This window comes from Dipteris shenzhenensis, chromosome 31, assembly GCF_047967505.1.
Source record: "Dipteris shenzhenensis isolate YYH24624 ecotype China chromosome 31, Dip_SZ_1.0, whole genome shotgun sequence".
Classification (NCBI taxonomy): domain Eukaryota; kingdom Viridiplantae; phylum Streptophyta; class Polypodiopsida; order Gleicheniales; family Dipteridaceae; genus Dipteris; species Dipteris shenzhenensis.
This window is the reverse complement of record NC_141626.1, coordinates 3,807,996-3,827,925: the sequence shown is the minus strand read 5'-3', so window position 1 is coordinate 3,827,925 and position 19,930 is coordinate 3,807,996. Positions and strand designations below refer to the sequence as shown.

The window sequence follows — 19,930 nt, the reverse complement described above, 5'->3', positions numbered from 1 at the left end:
AATAAAGCTTTGTATGGGCTGAAACAAGCCCCACGTGCATGGTATGCCAAAATTGATGCCTTTCTGACTAGCAAGGGGCTGCACAATAGTCCAACTGAGAGCACCCTCTACATCAAGAAGGATGGGGGGGATATTCTGGTCATCATTCTTTATGTAGATGACATGCTGCTCATCGGATCAAATGAGGAAGTAATTGCAGATTTCAAGGCCCAATTGAAAGCTACATTTGATATGTCAGACTTGGGCTTGTTACATTTCTTTTTGGGGATCCAGTTTATTCAAGAGAAACGTGGCATTGTTATGTCTCAGTCCAAGTATGTTCAAAAGCTCTTGGACAGATTCAACATGCATGATTGCAAGCCTATGTCCACTCCCATGGAGCCGGGGCTGAAGCTTACAATGCATGATGCGGGTGACTCAATTGATGTCACACTCTATAGTCAGGCTGTTGGATGCCTCATTTATCTCTGCAATACACGACTTGATATTCAGTTTTCAGTTTCTCAGGTGAGCAGGTATATGCACAGCCCAAAGACTATGCATTGGCAGGCTGTAAAACGCATCTTTCGTTACTTGCAAGGTACAAAGTCTTTTGGCTTGACGTTTCCGAAGGGGGGTGACTTGATGTTGCATGCTTACAGTGACTCAGATTGGGCTGGAGACTATGATACTAGGCAGTCCACCAGTGGGAATTATTTCTTTCTAGGACATGCTTGCATTTCTTGGTTGAGCAAGATACAATCTACACTGGCTACCTCCTCATGTGAAGCTGAGTACAGGGCAGCTTTCACAGCGACAGTTGAATGTGTTTGGCTGCGTCGTTTGTTTGTTGATCTTCATCTTTCATTGGAGGATCCTTCTCCGATTCTCACTAATAGTCAGAGTGCTATAGCAGTGGCAAAGAATCCTATGCTTCATGCTCGCACGAAGCACATTGAGGTTCACTATCACTATGTCAGAGAGAAGTTGCATGCAAGAGAGATCAGTATGATCTATGTGTCAACACATGACAATGTTGCAGACATCTTCACCAAAGCACTTCCACGTGAAAAGCTTAAGGCATTTCGCAGTGCCCTAAACTTATCTCCTTTTGGTGATTGATCATTTCCTTGTACATGACATTGGCACTGCAGGGGGGTGTTAGAATTATTATTATAATTTAGCAGTGACCAATGTAATGTAATAAGTAGGTTAGGGGCACTTTTTCCTCATTTAGAGGTTTTTCCCCCTAATCATAGTTAGTTCACTAACTACGGTTAGTAAAGGATAAGGTTTTGTCACTTAGACAAAACCTATCCCACTTCTTGTATTACTTACTTCTTCTATTGCAAGCCCTACGTTCAGCTCTCTCTTGCTCTCACACTCTCTTTTCTAACACCTCCATCATAATTCCAACAATGGGTGCACAATCTTTCCACTCTTGCATGAATCTTCAAAACCTTCAAGCACGACATCAAATACCAACTGGGCCTCAAGAGACGCATGAACAGGGTCATCCCGACCTTAGGCCTGCTTTTGTTTCTTATGCATATAGGTCTTCATAACTGCCATCTCGTACAACGGAGAAAAAACTCAAGAGGGTATGAAAGGAGAGTACCAAGGTATATAGAAGAAAATACAGCAATCAAAAGAAGCAAAAGGCAATAGAAAAGGACAGCGCTTTACAAGAGAGAAGCAAGGAGAAGAAGGGCAATAGACAAGCAAGAACCAAGGTAAACTAGCTCACTATACACACCCACGCAAGCAGCCATCCATAGCGCAGTGAGCTGGTGAAAAACGAGATGAACGACAGAGATCAAAAGCAACGAGAAGGTGCAGGAGCTCAAAGTCAGGCATGAAGAGAAAACGTGATGGCAAGAACGGCTATGCAGAGGTCGAGGGAAGAAGATGATGCCCTAGAACTGCCAAATCAAATTCGTAACAGTACGTAGGCTTCCCGTGACAGCAGACAAGCAAGTTTAAAACCCCCCACCGTTCAGCACGCAATAGACGAGCGAATTGCAGGAATCTCAAAAAAATTCGACGAAAGCAGCAAGGAAGCGATTTGTGTAGAGATTGTGATCACTAGAGGCCAGCAAAGGTTCAAAAAGGGGCAAACAAGATGAGAGGAACCTGTAAGCGAACCCTAGAAGAAGCTGTAAATCACAATAGCTGCTCAGAAGTTCCTCAGACCTCCAAACGTAGATATAACACACACACACACACATGCACACAGAGTTCCCAAAATCACACAAAAAGAGCCACAAAAGCTGCTCCCTTAGATATTCGCTGCTCCTTCGGTATCCAGAAAGAGAGAGAAGGGAGGGGGGGTGGGGCGGGGGGCGGTAGAGAGAGAGAGAGAGAGAGAGAGTTCCTATACAGAAAGAGCCCAAAATGCCTAAATGATAGAAATCCAGGCTAGCGCTAAAAATCAATATGTGGAGACAAGCTCATTCAACTGCATCAATATAAGTTGTGTAATGCTTTCTAACATCTACTTCTTATCTATAAAATATATATAGCTCAAAACAGTAGTTGGCATTAAATGAATCTCACCACATGTTGCAATAATAGGTAGCTCAGGATGCCTTACAATAGATTGAATGCTTCCAGAGCACCTACCCTTGAAGGCACCGAGGATCTTCCCTGGAAACAACACCAGAAACTTTATCTTTCCAAGAAGCAGAAACTTGAACTAAAAGTCCCAGAACCTCTCCTATTCATCTATCTACATTCATTAACTCCCAATACAAGTTGCATTAAGCAAACAATCAATAAGGGGTATAGACGAGGACCTGTACGCATATCAAAAGTGGCTAAGTCACCATTTCCAGTTCCAACAAAGACACTATAACCATCCAAATCTGCTTCCACCGCCTTGATGGGGGATTCCAAAAAAGTAACTGCTAGCATAGGTCGTCTTTGTGCACACACGTCGTATATTCTAATCTGTCCATGTAACAAAAGTGTAGAATGAATGCACATACTATCATGTTTTCAAACAAAAGAGACTCACCTTTCAATGAATGAATTTACGATCAACTGTTTAAACATCTTTACTCTTTTATTTCCGCTCACTCATATCCATTTGTTTTGCAATGGAGACAAAATTAAGCTAAAAGATTAAACCCTTGCTTGCACTGAGCTTTGATACATCCAATCACTGAGCTTTGATACATCCAATCACCTCACCTCCCTCAGCCCTGGTATTTCAACTATATGCATCTGCTAGGTGCTTCCGCTCCCTCAGCATATGCAGCTGATGGCATGGCTGCCTATGTGGCAGTTGTGCATCCCTGCAACCACAGAAGCAGGACAATCAGCAAGGTTGACATCAGCCTGTACAGTGGCTGACATCAGCAGTGCATGAGAGCTCCATCAGGTTGGCAGTACAGAATGGCAGCCTGTATAGGCCAGCCATGTGGAAGTGCTTTCTAGCACTCGGATGATATTATGGATGAGGCTGTCTTTTCAAGAGATGCCACATGACAGGTTGCCAGATAAAAGACACCTTACAATTAACAATAGTTATTTAAAGCGAGATGAATATACGCAAATGGCTTGTGATGCCATTGCACCTCTTTGGGAACAGTGCCAAATTGATGTTGATTTTCCATGGAATGCTTTTGCCTCTCAAATGTAGTTGATAATCCAAGAGTCTAGGAAGAATTACATGCACGACTTGAGGAAGGTAGTTGTTGAGGCCAAAATCAATTGTCAAAAGTTGACGGAACTTAGTCACGCCCAGGATTTAACTCAAACCAAGCTTGCATATTTATGTCGCATTAAGCATCTCTCACAAAGCAATAACCACATAAAAATTGCCACATGGAAAACCAAGGCCAGGCCAAGGGCTTTCTTTGATAAAGGTTGTTCATCTAAAGAGTTTTTCAAAAGTCTACACTACAAGAGGCAATCTGAAATTATTTGCCAAGTTTTGAAACCCGATGGTTGTTAGACTTCTTCAGGGGTGCAACTTGCCCAGGTTTGTGTGACTCACTTTGCTCAACAGTTTGCGCATCTAGACTCCCATTCATAGGAAGTATTGTTGGCATGATAGGAGCTTTTACAGCATGTCTGTCCTATTCTCTCTCCTGCACACACTATGCAGCTTGAGGCACCTTTCAAGGAAAGAGAGTTGACTGATGCTGACTGATGCATTAAAATCATGTGGCAAATGGAAGTCTCCAGGTTTGGATGGTCACACTGTAGAGTTCTTTCTTGCATACTGAGATGGCCTCAAGCATGTTTTATTGCATATGATTAATTATGCTTGGCAAAATTAGCGAATGCCAGATGCATGGAAAAAAGGGTTGGTCAAGCTGCTCCCAAAGAAGCATTTCGGTGCATCTTTTACTGATTGGAAATCTGTTACACTTATCCATGTCATTTATAAGGTGGTTGCTAAAATGGGAGTCAATCAAAGGTTTCCTGCATGATGGTCTAGATCCTACCCAATATGGCTTCATTCCTCGAAGACATCACGGACAAAGTTGTCAATGCCTATGTTAGAATAGAATATGCAAAGTACACTCGACAAGATATACTTTTGCTACAAGTAGACATTGCTGAAGCATTTGATATTGTACAATGTGTAACATGCAACGGTTAGTGATCATATAATCGCATTGAGACCTTCTTTAAACCTTCTTGCAAGGCATATTCGCGTAAGCACCACAAAGAGGAAGAGAGAGAGAGAGTTTAGGGTTAGAGACATGGGGTGAACAACCGATTGGGTCCTTGTACCCCACTAAGGGTCCCTGTACCCAGTGAGGGCCCCCTCCCCCAATATAGGGGAGAATTTTCTTTGAACTTTGAGAACTCGAAAATACAAAAAGATACTCCTAACGAGTGCACGGAATGCGACTCTGAGAATGACACCTTGAACACAGAGAGCTGACCCACAAAACCTGAGAAACAGTCCAACCACAACCAAGGCCTCAATGCTGCCCACGCTGACATCGTAGACACATCCATGAATTGTTTGCATCCCTCTCTCCTCTTTCTGCTTTTTCTCGAATAATTATCTCAGCATGCAGGGTGAGAGAGGTGAACGGGGGTAAAACTGAGGACCGAAAGAGTGGAACGAGCTGACAAACTGAGAGATGAACTGACTAAAAGCTGAGAAATGAGAGCTAAAAGGTGAGCAGAGGAAACTGTAAAATCAAATTGAAAAGAGCAGCTGAAACAGACACCAAACCTCCCTCCGTTTGCTGGTCCAAACCCTAGTGCTGCGTGTACACCCTCCTGAAGGCTGATCTATACTTCTTGTTTACTTTGTACAGGGGATCTCTGGAGAGGACAGGGATGGCTGGAAAAGAGCTGCTGAAGGCTGGGACTGAATGAGGAAACGAGGGGGAAAAGGGCCCCTTACATAGGGCGCCAAGCCAGCCATAGGCTGACTAAAACCGACCTTGTTGGCTGGTCCTTGGCCCTCAAAACAAGGCCCTTTGGGCCTATTTCAAAAGCAGTTGGGGGCTGCCTATAATATCTCCTTCAAAATCTCCTTCATTTCTGCTTGTTCATGTGTAAATACACCCATCCCCCCTCCTTGAAGGTGACATCTCCACGAAATCTATTGGCTTGGCGCATGTATGCTGCTTGCACTTTGGCGAGGTGTTCTTTACTCGTCTCCGTAATTTTTGCCACGGATTTTGTAGCCTTATTGGCTTAAAGAGACGAGGAGATCATCCTAATAAGAAGTGAGAAAAACCTTCTACTGAATGGTGCTTCATATGATGTACGATCAATGCTTGATAAATAGGTATCATTAAGGATGGCCTATACGAGTAGCTATAGAGCAGATCAAATGTCCCCTCTCCACACCTTCTGCTCCCTCAGGACTGTGGTGGAGTTTCATCACTAGGTCAATAGTCAATGATGCAACCAAATGTGTCTAAAGATGATACATAGAAGCAGTGTGAATTGAGTAGGAAAAGCCACATTGGAGGTTTAATTGGCAAGGAGAGAAAACTATTGGTCTTTGGCTTCGGTTTTTTCACTACAGGATGGCCTACCCCTGTTATCGGTTCCTATACACACTCCGAAGGTGCACTAATTGGTGCTTCAGGATCCAGATGAACTACAGAATGCGACTACAGATCCTCTTTCCATGATTCCAATACACAACTTGTCGCATTTTATCTAGATCACATTGAAAGGGGGTGTTGGTGCATCATGATATCCAAACGTAGTTGGGAGCATGGTGACACATGACAAATGGATATATAGTGGTTAATTGTACAAGGACCCTTCCATATCTACGGTATTACGTTTTTGGACACATGAAATTTTGATGCTAGAGACACGATATGTACAAATAACCTCATAGGTGTCACCTTCAAGGAGAATGGAGAAGGCTATTCTACCTTCCAACAAGCAGCAAGTATCAACTAGTACCTTCTAGAGTTAATGGTGTGCCTTTAGAAGTCACAAAAAATCATACAAAGATGATGTATAGCTAGTATTGATTCTTAGTAGATACACCAGCCTTCATGATCTTTAATTACTTGTATAATAAGTCACTTCAAAATATGTTAGACCTTCAAAATAAAACAAGCAACTCCTTTTCAACGATAATGCTCTCATTTTGACTGCACATCAAACACGAGCTTTTAGTACATCAAACACGAGCTGATCGCATACCTCTGATTGTCTCTCTCTCTACGGATGCTTGGACATATGGAGCTTGATGCTGAACTTTTCAAACAAGGCCATCTAGAGATGAGAGGTAACCTTTGAATCTCTGTCTGTGGTAATGGTCCGTGCAAACCTCCAATGGGATACCAATACTTGATGAACAAGCACGCTACATCTTCCGTGTTGGCCATCTGCTTGCAAGGAATAGGCATGCAAACTTGCTAAAGATCAACAATACTTAAATACTGAGTATTACGCATATCTACAGATGCCGAAAGGGGTCCCGCAAAATACATTGTGACGTCTTGGAAAGGACCTTCAGGGATCGGTAAGGGCATAAGCAAAGATGCTCCTTTCTTATGGGGTAGCTTGACTTTTTGACAGATTTGACATCTTTACCCATAAGTGTAAAAGTCCTTTCGCATGTTTTGCCACTAGAAGCAGCATTCTAACTTTTCCAACGTGTTGATGATGCCTCAATAGCCACATACGAGGGAGTCATGGGCATCGTGAAGAAGAGCTTGCCGCTTGTCTTTCAGCGCACATAATTTATGCTTATAGAAAAGCCGCCCACCTTGGATGAAGTAATGGACGGATGCGAGAGTCGTGGCAAATTGGTATTGAGTGCCGAACTCAGCTGAATCCACATATTGTGCCTTCATACAGTCAAGGTATTTTCCTTGGATCTCGAGCACAATGCCCTCCTGAACTCTGAATGGATGTTTTCCTAGTGAGAGCATTGGCGACAGGGTTGTTCTTTCCAGAGACATTCAATCACACCCCCAAGCTGTTGAAAAATCCGACCTCATTTGGACTTTCGATCACTCCACTGTGAGCTTGGCATTGAAGCCATTTCAAGGCTTGATGATCTATTTTTATTGTGAAAGTCTGTCCATAAAGGAACGGCTTTCAATGCCTCAATGTCTGAATAACTCCGAGTAGTTCTTTATCATAGACGAAATAATCTTTTTTGACGTCATTCAAATTTCGTCTATAGTAAGCCACGGGTCTTTCTTCTTTCAGCAACAATGCCCCAATGGCCACATTACTTGTATCTGTGATGACAAGAAACGGATCATCCCATGACACTATCTTCATAACAGGAGTTGTGGAGGCCAATCTCAATAAATCATGGAAGGCCTCTAAAGGTATGCCAATGACTAAATTCTTTTATTGTGTGTCACAACCCCTTCTAATAAATATGTTAAGGCTGTTCCTATGGTGGAGAATCTAAGCATGTGAGAGTTGTAGGCTTGGAAAAGCCAAATGAAGGACGGATCTCCTGAGCCATCGTGTGGATTGTCCAGCATGTGATGGCCTGAACATTTTCAGAAGTCCAAGCAAATGCGATGTACACTGCTGATATACTACAGATAATGTATTTCCATTAGTCCAAATTCAGTCTTTTTAGCATTGAAATAGAGCTGATTGTCGCGCAAAAGGTAAAGGACCTTTCGCACAACTTTCAAGTACTGCCATCTTCACCAAGACACTTCTGGGTCGAGAGGGCCTTGAGGGCTGTGAAAGGCTCCTACAGACTCCTGCACAACTCTCGCAAGACTACCATCGGAACGTGGTCCCCAACTATCTCGCTAGTCACAAGGCAGGCTGGAGTCATCCTCTCCGCCTGAAAGAGCTGGCTGTAGAAAACCGTGGTCAGCTCTAGAATCTCTTGTGGATCAGTGTGCATAATGCCCCACGAATCCCTTAAACGCTACAACTGCGTGCCTGCCGATCGAGGTCCAATGGTATGAAAGAACTACTTCGTCACCCTGTCCCCCTGCTGTACCCAACGGGCCCAGGTGGGGTGGTAGGAGAACTCAGCCCACCCAACCTCCGTGTCCTGGAGCTCAAGATGCGCGCTCTCATATCTGTCACTAAGTCACTCGGATCCTGGGTCCTCCTCCCTAGGTATCATCTCAGTGCACACTCACGCTCCTGAAGAGCCCTCCTCCGTCCAAGGGCGTGGGCCTACAACTCCTCACTGCTCCTTTGAATCGCATCTGCCACCCACGAAGCCCAGCCCTTGTGAGGTGCTGACTCTGAGTGCTGTCAAATCTCTGCCATAATCTGCTAAATCTCCTCATCCTGCAGGAGGTCCTCTGAAATGCGAACACCCTTTTGGGGAAGACCCTGACGAGGCTGCTCTAGGTAGAGGACTGCTGACTGGTGCCTGCTAGAATCCCTGTATTGTGGAGTGCCCCAGTCTCCAACATAGAAGCAATCCAATCTCTCAAGCAGTCCATCATGTCTCCTCTAGCCAAAGGAAAAACGGAGACTGCCAGGTATCCTGCTTAACTTGGCTCTCTCCACGAGTCTCTACCACTGATCGTGAAGATGAACTACTCCCACGTGCTCCGCTCTAAAGCTGGCATCTCGAATAAGGAAGCACCCACCTGCTTGTCCTCCCCGAGAACTCCATGTTGTTGAAGTCTCCTCCAACGATCCACGAGTCAACATCTCGCAGACACTCTACCAGCCTCCTCCAAAAGGCCGGGGCGGTGCTGTTTGCATGCTGGGGCATACACGTTTAGGATCCCGATCCTAGTATCTCCCATTCAAACTGCCCGCCGTGGGATAAGATCACCCTGATCATAAACCTCGGGGGCCATCGCCTGGGAGACCAAGATGCAAACCCCTCCGCCACTCCGTCCTACGGCAGGAGACCATACCTCTGGGCCTCTCCCGAGAAGAAGGTGATGGCACCGTCGAATGTCTAAAGCTGAGAACATGTGCTCCTATATCAAAAGGAAGTCCACTGCTCGCCCTACCACTGCCCTCTGCAACCCCTATCGAAGGATCAGGTACTAACTGCAAGGATCGGGTACTATGGCTGACTATGCGCACGGTCATGGAGCCCATGCATGGTCCAACTCATGAAGACAGCAAAACATGAAACAAGGCTGGCCTGTGAGTGGGTGCATGTTTCAGAAAAACTTTGAGGGGGGTTTGGAGGGCGAGTAGTCCATATCCGTGCGGCGGCATACCAAGGTGGGTACCGACTCTATGCCAATCTTCCGTGCCCCTTGCAACATGAAGGAGACGTCCACTCCAAACATCTCAGCACACTTCTGGAGTAGCCAGTAGTGTGCTCGATCAATCCTTGCCTCCGACTACAATCTGATATCCCCTACAGTCAAACCAAAAATCGGCTTCTCACGTGAAGCTCAATTGGAAGTTCATTTTAGCACCATGAGCGTGCCAAAGATCAAGTCCCAATGGACCCATCCACTCGTCCATCATGCGTGAGATCTGGTCCCCCAACATAGCATCAAATACCCCTCTGGTCCACTTCTCCAACTCTGTGGAGGCAAACTGGAATCACCAAACTGGATGAGTCTAGGCATCCATTATGCTGATCGAACCCCCTTTCCAGAGCTGCAAGATCATGAGGGTCACCTCCAGTGGTAGAAGGTAGGAGTCCGGGATCTCCAGGTAGATCTAGGACCCTAATCTCTAAAAGCCCTCAGGAAAGGGCACCCAGGCTCAAGGTTGGGAGCTTCTGATCGGGAGGACGAGCCCCTTTCCTCTGAATCCCCCCTTGAATAGGATGGCTGACAAGGGAGGGGGACCGGTCGTTGAGACGAGGCCCTTTGGCAGGGGAGCCAAGGCACGGCTGATAGGGGGGTGGGAGGTTGAAGAAGCTGCTATGGGGGGGAGGCGAGGGGAGGGGGGCGAGTGGTGAGGATGACCATGGCAGGACTAGCGAGGGGAGAAGGGGGGAGGGGGAGCTTGAAAGGAGGGGGAGGGCACTGCAACGAAGACATTGTCCTGGTAAGCCACAGATCTCTACTCTCTAACAAAGTGCACCCCCCTTGAGGGTCTCAAGGAGGATCAGCTCTGGGAGGGACTCTGGGCTCTCAACCACCAATCTAATCCTGGGGACCCCGTTGTCTGCTACCACTGAAGCTGCCGAATCTGACGGGGACTCCAGCACCGTCCCAAATGCTCTACCAATGGAAGGAAGGATGGCTCTGTGTTCCTTGGAAGCCCCAAGAAGCATAGCGTCACCGAGAATCGGGGAACCTAGTGTGCCGTGTCCATGTCCTCCACCGTGAAGCCATGGTACCAAGGGAAAAGGTACACCAAATGCAGGCCAAGGAGGATGGGGCTCTACTCCACAAGTGTCAAGGAAGTAGCAAGAGAGCTCAACTGAATGAGAAAGACGCCTCTTCTGTAGATGGTGACCTCTTGGATGTGGTCTCCTTCTAGTGCCAAGATAGCCTGAATCTAGTCTCTCACCAGTCTCCTTGTTGGAGTGAGGCCTACAATTCTGTCCACAACTGCCTTGTCCTGAAGTGACTAGACTGCATGCTGCGCCTGTTGCTTGTCTTCTAGAGAAAGAATAACCTTGAAGGCTGTGGGATTCGAAGGAGCCGCCATTTGAGCCGTTTTGGCAAGACAAGTGTCACCACCAAGCTTACTTTTTCCAAGGTGTAAGTCAATTAACCCGAAGCTGCACGGAAGGAAGAGGAGGATTGGAAAAAGGGGAAACAAGAAAGCTTAGAGGGGGAGGAAGAAAACGAGAGAGATGAGCCGACGGGGGGAGAAGAGGAGATTTTATGGTTTACGGGGGGGCAGAGGCGGGAAGGGAGCAGGGGGCAGCAGGTGGAGAAGCAGCGGAGGTGGAGGAGAAAGCACGAGGGTGGAGAAGAAGGCATGGGCGGGGGCGGTAGAAGGAGCACAAGGGGCGGAGGAGGAGGTGCAGGGGGCAGAAGGGGCAGGGGCGGAGGAGGAGGTGCAGAGGGGGCGCGCGGGGAACGGAGGAGAAGGTGCCGGGGGGGGGGGCGGGGGCAGAAGGAGGCACAAGAGGGTGGAGCAGCGCAACGGGGGAGGAGTCGCGGGGGGCAGGCGAGGAGCAGCAAGGGAGGCGGAGGCAGGCTGGAGGGGAGGGAGGGGAGGCTATGGCGGAGCAGCTTCGGGAGCAGGGCAGCAACCACCTTCTGTGTAAGCGAGAGCCTGCAAACTTCAGAGAATTTCTGACTATACACATTAATTGTTCCTCCATACGGAGTCCCTCCCAAGCTATGTGTACTTCATCCAAGAATTGCTTGGGAAGCAACTACCTTAGAACATCTTCTCAAATCTCTTCCACATCTTGGGGGCAGTCCCATCCACAGATTGGGCACTCTACCATGCACTAGCTGTAACTGTAGGATGCAGGCTGACCATTCGAAGCTTAGATGCTTCTTGATAATTTTCCAACCCAAAGCCCACGTCAAATTGACATATAAATTGCAGGGCCTTCTCTGTTTTCCCACATGCCCCATCATACGTGGCAAAACGGATAGACTTTAGCCCTTCTTTGAATTTTTGCCTTTAGATCTTTTCCTCTTCTAAATACCCTTTTCATATCATGGAGGATTCGCTTCCTAGGAGAGGGAGAAGAGCTACTACTGGATGAGAATGATGAATTAGAACTGGAAGATGAGGCTTCTTCCTCTTTTCTTGTCACCATGGCGAGGCTTCTTGCTCCCCTTGGGAGATTCACCAGGAGAAAAGGATGGCAAAGAACTAGAAGATCTCTTCCTACTGGACTCCTTACAGCTTGATTGGGGAAAGTGCCAGTCATGATCTCCCTCACCCTAAAGATTCTCCTGTGCTCTGATACCAATGAAACCCGACTGAAACAGGAGAGAGATTGTCGACAGAACGGAAAGCATACACACATTCCCAGTGAAATCGATCTGCCTAAATTTCTTCAATTGCTGAGGAAGAAAAGAGTTGTCCATGCATTCACACAGTACACATCACTAGGGTCCAAAACAACACGTCTGGACCCCCCCAGGTATTTCATTTCTTCCATCAAAACTGAATACACGCACACACAGCCCAAGCTGTTACGTGCATTTTCCAAAACTCATCAGAAGAGTGGGAGGCAGGGCCATGCTCCAAATTTGGCACCCCTCTTATTGTCCCATGCTTTCCAAACTTAGTATATTATTCATGCCATGAGTTGGCAGCTTCTGGGGCTTTCTAAACCTATGGTCACACGTGAAGGTGAACCCCCTCCTGGATGTTAGCGCTATCCCCTTAAAAATTGGGACAACCCCCCACTCTCAAGGACCTGTAACAACTAATTGAAAGCACACCACCATGGCACCCATTAGTCATTAGCCTTGGCATGCAAATTAAAAGAAATACTCTGACTAATCCTAGTCTATGCGGGCATACCCGCCAAGCAAACCAATCTGCAATCAAATTCTCTAGTTGACTGTAGTCAACCTGTTGAGAACGGAGTCAAGCTACTTTCATCCGGCCACATGTCATTAACCGGAATCAATTCTCTGACCGAAGTTACCGATCATGGTCAATCCTCCTTGACCGTGGTCAAGATTCTTTAACTAAGCTCAATGCAATGCTCTTTGGCAAAAGTTAAAATTATATGTTTAGTACGCATTTGGTGACACAACCAAGGCCTCAATGCTATCCAAATTGACATTGTAGACCACTGTACGTGGCTATCAAAGAGAGTAGTGCTGTCCACGGGCATGCAGTAGAACCGTGTAGCTGAGAGACTGAACAAAGATGAAATTGAGCTGAGATATGGAGCTGAGAAACTGAGAGGTGAATTGAGTGAAAGCTGAGAGATGAGAGCTGAGGAAACTGTAACATAAAACTGAAAAGAGCTGCTGAAACAGACACCAAACCTCCCTATATTTGCTGGTCCAAACCTTGCTGAAGTTCTGCGTGTACACACTCCTAGGGAGGCTGATTGCTGATATGTACTGCTGGTTTATTGCTGCTGTACAGGGTATCTCTGGAGAGGACAAGGGCTGCACAGAGGACTGGAAAGGAGCTGCTGAAGGCTGGGACTGAATGACAAAACGAGGGGGCATAGGGCCCCTTAAATAGGCCCTGTCCCAGCCAACCAGCCAGCCAAACCAACCTGGTTGGCTAGTCCTTGGCGCTCAAAACAAGGCCGTTGGGCCTATTTCAGGGGGAGCTGGGGCTGCCTATAAAAGGCCCTTCATTCCTGCTGTTCCCCACATCTTAGGCCAGCCTTTGGAGGTCCCTTTGGGGCTCCTATCCTAGGCTATGAGCTAGATCTATCTAAACCACTAGCCTACTATTCTCCAGTGAGCAAGAACTTGATCTAAGGCTTTGAGAGACTGGCCTATGTAGCTCGTGCCTGAGTCTCCTTGGACTAGGGCTCACGAAGGGGTCTTGGCATACGACAAAATCATGTGTTTAGGGATCTACTTAGCACTTGGTGATGTCGCCAGTGCGTCACATTGCACCCAAGTGAAAGGGTGCATGCGACACAATGGGACTTCATCTCGCAGACCATGCAATATTTGGGGTTTGGGAAAAAAATGCAGCATGCTCTTTATTGGTTGTAATGTGACAGTAAAGTCGACTGCATTCTATCTTGGGACATTTCTGATCAGTGGACTCTCCATCGTTCAATATGTCAAAAATGTTGTCTTAGTGCATTGTTGTATGCAATAGCCACTTATCTGATGCTTCAATATATAGATCATCTTGTGGCTACCAATGCCTTGCATGGTTTGGAGATCCATGCAAGAAAGCCCATGATTGCTCAAACTTATGCTGATGATTCCTTCTTCACTCCTTAGAATACTGAAAAAGGATCTTTCACAACTCAGGCATGGCCTATAGGCGAACTTTCAAAAATCCAAGCTTCTACCTTTGCATGCTAAAGACTAGCATCATCTTTTTGTGGCCCGAGGAAATTGTTTTGCCTAGTCAGCTTGTTCATCATCTTGGTTATCCCTTGGGGTAGCTGGTCACTCGCCAAACGGATTGGGCGCTAGAAAAGCTTATAAAGAAGTTGGAATATTGGAAGTAGGCTATTTGGCCATTGCATGTTGGACTCCATATAGCACAATAAATTTTGGTTGCCTACGTGTAGTTCTTTTTACCTTTGATGATATTTGGCAAGAAGAATATTGCACATTTCATGTCCACTCTTATGAAGTCCTTCTCGTGGTCGAGCCATGGCCGTAAGAGCATTAGGTTACTGTCACGAGGACGTGAATTTCTAAGCTTTAGGAATTTACAGTGACTACCCTAAGCCTCCAATTGATTACAACTATTCGAAGAACACTTCAATGCAATTAATTCCATGGGCCAAGGCATTGGTCAAGGAACTAGAGAGGTAAAATCCCTTTAGCTAAAAATAGGTCTAGGAGCCACGTTTGGCAAGCTGGCTTGTGGGACAAGGCAAAAAGTCAAAATATGCCTTAAGGCTTATTTCTGGACCATAGAAGAGCAGGGAGAGGCAAGTCACAGACTGGGAAAGTGCTCCACGGCTATTTTATAACATCGCCTTGCTGATTTTTGACTACCAGGGCCATCTGTGGGCTGTTGGTGAGCTGCCAGGGTTGCCAAAAGCTCAATTTCGTTTTTGTGCCAGAAGCCTCTAGAACAATTCGTTTTTGCTACATGCCTACTGTGTGTGCCTTCCCAGAGCCCCAAATCTGATTCGCAACTATCAAAATCGCACTTTTCCAACCAGTTTGGAGCTTCCACGAAAGTGCCTGTGAAGTTTAGTTGGATGATTTTGGGCTGATGCACAACAATGCTTTTCTTGTATTTGGATGCCTTTTGAAAAAGGATAAAGAAATACCAAAAGGGGAGCTAAGTTTTAGGGTCAATATGGTGTGTGGCTTCATGACAAGGGCAAAGAAATACTCTCTCATCTTAAATGGCATAGTCATAACTCTCTTGATGGAAATTCCTTGCATGCTAAGAGTTTGCATTGGTCAAAGGTGTTTGATCATCTGCCTTGCGGGAACCCAAACATCCTTACTTTAATTCCTTTAAAGGGGTTCATTTTGTGGGAGATGTGCTTCATGTTAATGGTACTCTATTATCTTTTCCTTCAGCAATCAGATGGTATGTTTTGGGGCTGCATTATCGACCCCTTTGGCATTGTCTTCCTAAAATGCTTCAATGTTCCTTACTGGTGCCAAAGCTAGAGCTCACTTACCATTCAAGCACTTGTCCATTACTTTTGGCTGATGTCACCATCGGCAGTTTGTGTAAGGTTTTGATGCCTCCACCCTGGATTTCAGATAAGGCAAATCAGATTTGGTCTATGAATCATAATGCAAAGTGCTGGTGAAAAAGATTGGCGCAGCTTTGGAGCTGCAAACTTCACCGTTGTGAACAGGTTTTTTTGTGATGGGTGATGCTGGGAGTTATACAATTTGGCCAACTCTTGGCGTGTAGACACATTGCTCCTACTGTTTGTCATACATGTCTGGCTCCCAAGGAATCCTTGCCTCACCTTTTGTGGCATTGCCCTAAGACTTCTTACATTTTCTACAGCAGTGTCTCTGGGCTCGCTTTCCTACTACTTGCTTTGGCAAGCACTTTTGGCTATTTGGGAGGCACGAGTTTGATCCTTTTTTCAACTGGGTTAATTATTAAGGACTTTGGACTCTATGGAGAGCCAGAAATCATAGAGACTTTGGGAATCCCACTTTTTCCAAGTTTCACTTCTTTCGGATGTCATTACAGCAATCATTCTATGATTGTCTATGTGAGCTCGTAAGATAGATTCTCCTGCTTACTTGTCCTACAATGACATTTCTTAATGCTGTAATTGCAGATTCCCTATTTGGAGACTGCTATTTGTAATACAAAGTTATATGGATCTCATCAACAAAAAAATAAGTGTGTGTGTCTGTATGTACGTATACATGTATGTCTGTATGTGAATTACACACAAACACACACACATATATAACAATACATAAACTCTAATACAGATGTGAGCTCTCAAACTTGCATTCTAAAACTTTTATTATCTACATGGGACCACCTCTAGCGTCTAAATATCAATGATCCTCCTCTCTCTCTCTCTCTCTCTCTCTCTCTCTCAATGATCCTCCTCTCTCTCTCTCTCTCTCTCTCTCTCTCTCTCTCTCTCAATGATCCTCCTCTCTCTCTCTCTCTCTCTCTCTCTCTCTCTCTCTCTCTCATAATAGATCTCTTTTGACTGTCAAGATTGAAACTTGAATTTTAAACAATTATCAATGGAAACCCAACATGCTACATATATATAAGATATAAAATATTTAATACGGACGGGAAAATCATCAATCTTGAGAATAAAAAGTTGAAGTCATAAAGTACAAGTAGCTTGTAAGTCATGACTCTAGAATAAAACATGATGACAAGTCAGATAAATGATAATAGGCTGCAATGTACAGTGCAAAATGTATACTTCAGATAGCTGCCACGGCCTCCTCCAAGGTCCACTCTAGAACCTTAATAGAGTCGACGTTGTGATCTAAACCGTATAATATGCCCTCCAAAGAGGAAGAGGAAGACGCATATGAATGCCTCCTAGCTCAACCCTACCTCGACTGCAATGATGATGAAGCCCTAGCAACTCCTCCTGTGCCACAACATCCTTGTCATCAACATGGATAACTACAAACTCTATGATGTCCGGCTCTATATCATGTGTAGGTGTATCCTGCACAGCTTGAACTACTCTTACCAAAGAGTCACGACTTGAGCCATCGAGCATAAAGTCGAAAGCAAAGCGCTTTGTCCCTAAGAAAGCTGTAGATGGCATCATTCTCTTGAGAGCACTAAATGATGGACATATTGAGAGGCTTCAGCTCCATTGCATCAGGGTTCATTTGCATCAGCCTCCACTAAATGCTACAGCAACTTGAAGCTCTATACTTCTCAAGAAGACGTAGGTTGGCATTGACATACACAAGCTTATTAAGCTAGTTCATGCTCAATCTGTGACAAGTCACAAAGTTTATAGGAGTCAATTTTTGAAACTGCAATGTCAAAGACCTCTAAGTTCATAATAATAATTTTGATAACTATAGACTCAAGGCTTGCAAGCAACTTACTTGCTCCTTTTCTTGGTGTATATTTCCGCAAGCATGCTCCTTATCCTCTCAGTTGGGTCTGACGTGCAATCTTGTGAGAGGATTCAGATAGCTAGCTTCTATAAGGCAGGGTTGAGATAGTCCTAAATTTCTCCCACCAAGAGAAAACAAGTTGTTGTCTCTTTCCTTGGTAATAGCTTGGAAGAAATAACCCATATCATCCAGAACTCAACAATGTCCTTGTAAATGTTGTTAACAGTTGCAAAAATCATAAATCGTGACTCATAAGTAAAAACAAACAACAAGCAACCCGTGGTGGATTGATGGATCATGGTACTTCCTTGTTTTTATTCTGTAAACTGATACACTCCATTTGCGCTACTTGTTTTGAGTGGATTGAAGCTCTAGACACCGTTACGGGAGGTACCTAGTGGGTGGATCACCCCCTTAAAATCTTGTTCCAATCCGGCTTCCCGTTAAGCGAGAACGGGGGGGTTCTCTTTTCCACACGATTTCAGGGTTTTAAGAGTCTCTTCGCACGGAGGGAGTCACCCCATTAGGACACCCCATTCCCCATCCAAAGAGCAGAATTTCCATAGGAATCCCTTGCCAAGGCCTCCAAGTTCGGGGTTTGCAAGAGACAGAGAGACTTTCCTGCTTCATCGCAGTGCAACAGGTCCATACGCCATTGCCTTCTCGATCTGTTCCATGCGGCGCTTCCTTCCCTGTGTAGCCCTCTTCACACGGCACCTCTCTTCACACGTGCCACGTCTGCCCGTCCATGAGGTTTCTATGCGTCCCAAGTCTGTTCATATGGCTCTCTTGCGTTGCCTCTTCCTACGTTGTCTTGCGGACCCCTGCCCTACACGCTTTCGCGCTCTCCCCTACTTGCTTCTTCTCTTCCTCTTCCCATCCTAGTCGTGGATTATTGCTGCTCTGATACCAAATGTGAAGAACCAGATTTCTCAAGAATGCAAATGTGTGCAATGCATGCAGAATTTGAATGGCAATTGGCCCTCCAATGGGGGAAGAGCGCCCTCGTGAGAGTACTTGTTTCTCTTTTCAACCTACATTCAAGGTGGGGGAGAAATGGTGGATGAATGCAAGGTGAATAGAGAGAATGCTACGTGAGCTTCACAATGAAGGGTGATATCCTTTCATAATTCATTAATGTCCCTTGAGATCATTCAAGCTCCATCTTCCCATTTACACCTACCCTTAGCCTATGACTATTGCATCTACCAATGCACCCTTCCCTTCCTATTGCCCCTAGGACCTAGACACGTGGGTGCACATCTTTATTAAAAAAATAAGTGTCACATGCCCAAATTTGATGCCGTCTGAAGCAGTGGCTCCAGCTCGACTAGTCCTATCTACTCACATGATCCACCACCATAACAATTCGGGTCGGTGTCCATCATAAATACAAATACATGTTACACCATTCGCGTATAATATATATAATGATGTTCTAATGTCTACTAATCACAGATTAGTGATTTCTCGTCATGACACTTGTAGCCCACAACAGCACAACAATCAGCAGAGATGACGTCAACCTGTACGGCAGCTAATGTCAGTAGCATAGGACAGCTCCAGCAGGTTGGCAGTACAGTATGGCAGCCTAGATAGGCCTGCCACCTATTCCTGCATCTCTTCCCTGCTAAATCGTCAGCCCTAGCCCTCCCTAGGGCGCCTCTCCAGTTTTGCTGACAGTTCTAACCTAATATTGTGTTTGGGTTGGAAATTTACCTAACCTTGGATACATGGACTTGGAAGCTGCTGATTGCATGTGGGTCATGCGAGATTAAATGACTTCATTAGCAGGAATCCAGATCATTGCTCATTCTACAAGATTGTTGCCCTCTGGCAAAGTTTTGTGCTCTCAGGCACTCTGTTTCATGGTTCCTACACAGTTTTCTAGGAATATTTCAGACTTACAATCCATGTTGTATCTAAGCCTTATATGCCCTGGGCTACAGACTTTTTCTAGAATGTCCTGATCAAAGAGTCGCATTCCACTTTGCATCTCATCTTCAGAAATAAAGGATAGAAATACGCCAAGGTTCATCCTTGGGGAAGGACAGGGGAACTTGTTCACACCCATTTTGGTGCAATATCCTAACTCTAAACCCTGCACTCCTGTTCATTTATGTTTTGTACAATGGGCCTATGGTGTACAGAGATTATTGTGTAGAAATTTCCTTATAGTCTAAGTCGATTGTTGTGATACCATGGGATTGACAAGCAATGCTGTTACCCTTGAGCATCTTCAGATTGGATCACTCTACCCTAGGCCATACATCTTCACCCTCTGGACAGTAATAAGGGCAGCAAGCATTGCAAGCAGAAGCTATCCTGCTGCATTGTATGCTTAAGGAATGCCTTTGATTCAGTGTCAAATACAACACTAATCCAATGCTCACAAGACTCAAGGATTCACTCAATTGCAGTGATAATTCTGTACGACCATGTCCAGGGTAGAA

The 19,930-nt window shown here is 45.5% G+C and overlaps 1 protein-coding gene across 2 annotated transcripts in view; it reads right to left on the bottom strand.

Annotated features, from left to right (window-relative positions):
- Positions 1-19,930, bottom strand: part of LOC147880916 (Transducin/WD40 repeat-like superfamily protein) — a 62,427-nt gene that overhangs the window by 15,350 nt on the left and 27,147 nt on the right. For both annotated transcript variants that reach the window (XM_087369801.1, XM_087369799.1), the window contains 2 exons: positions 2,775-2,928; positions 2,536-2,625 (listed from right to left, as the gene is read on the bottom strand). In XM_087369801.1, coding sequence (XP_087225927.1) covers positions 2,536-2,625; positions 2,775-2,928 — 244 coding nt within the window. The remainder of the gene's footprint in view (positions 1-2,535; positions 2,626-2,774; positions 2,929-19,930) is intronic.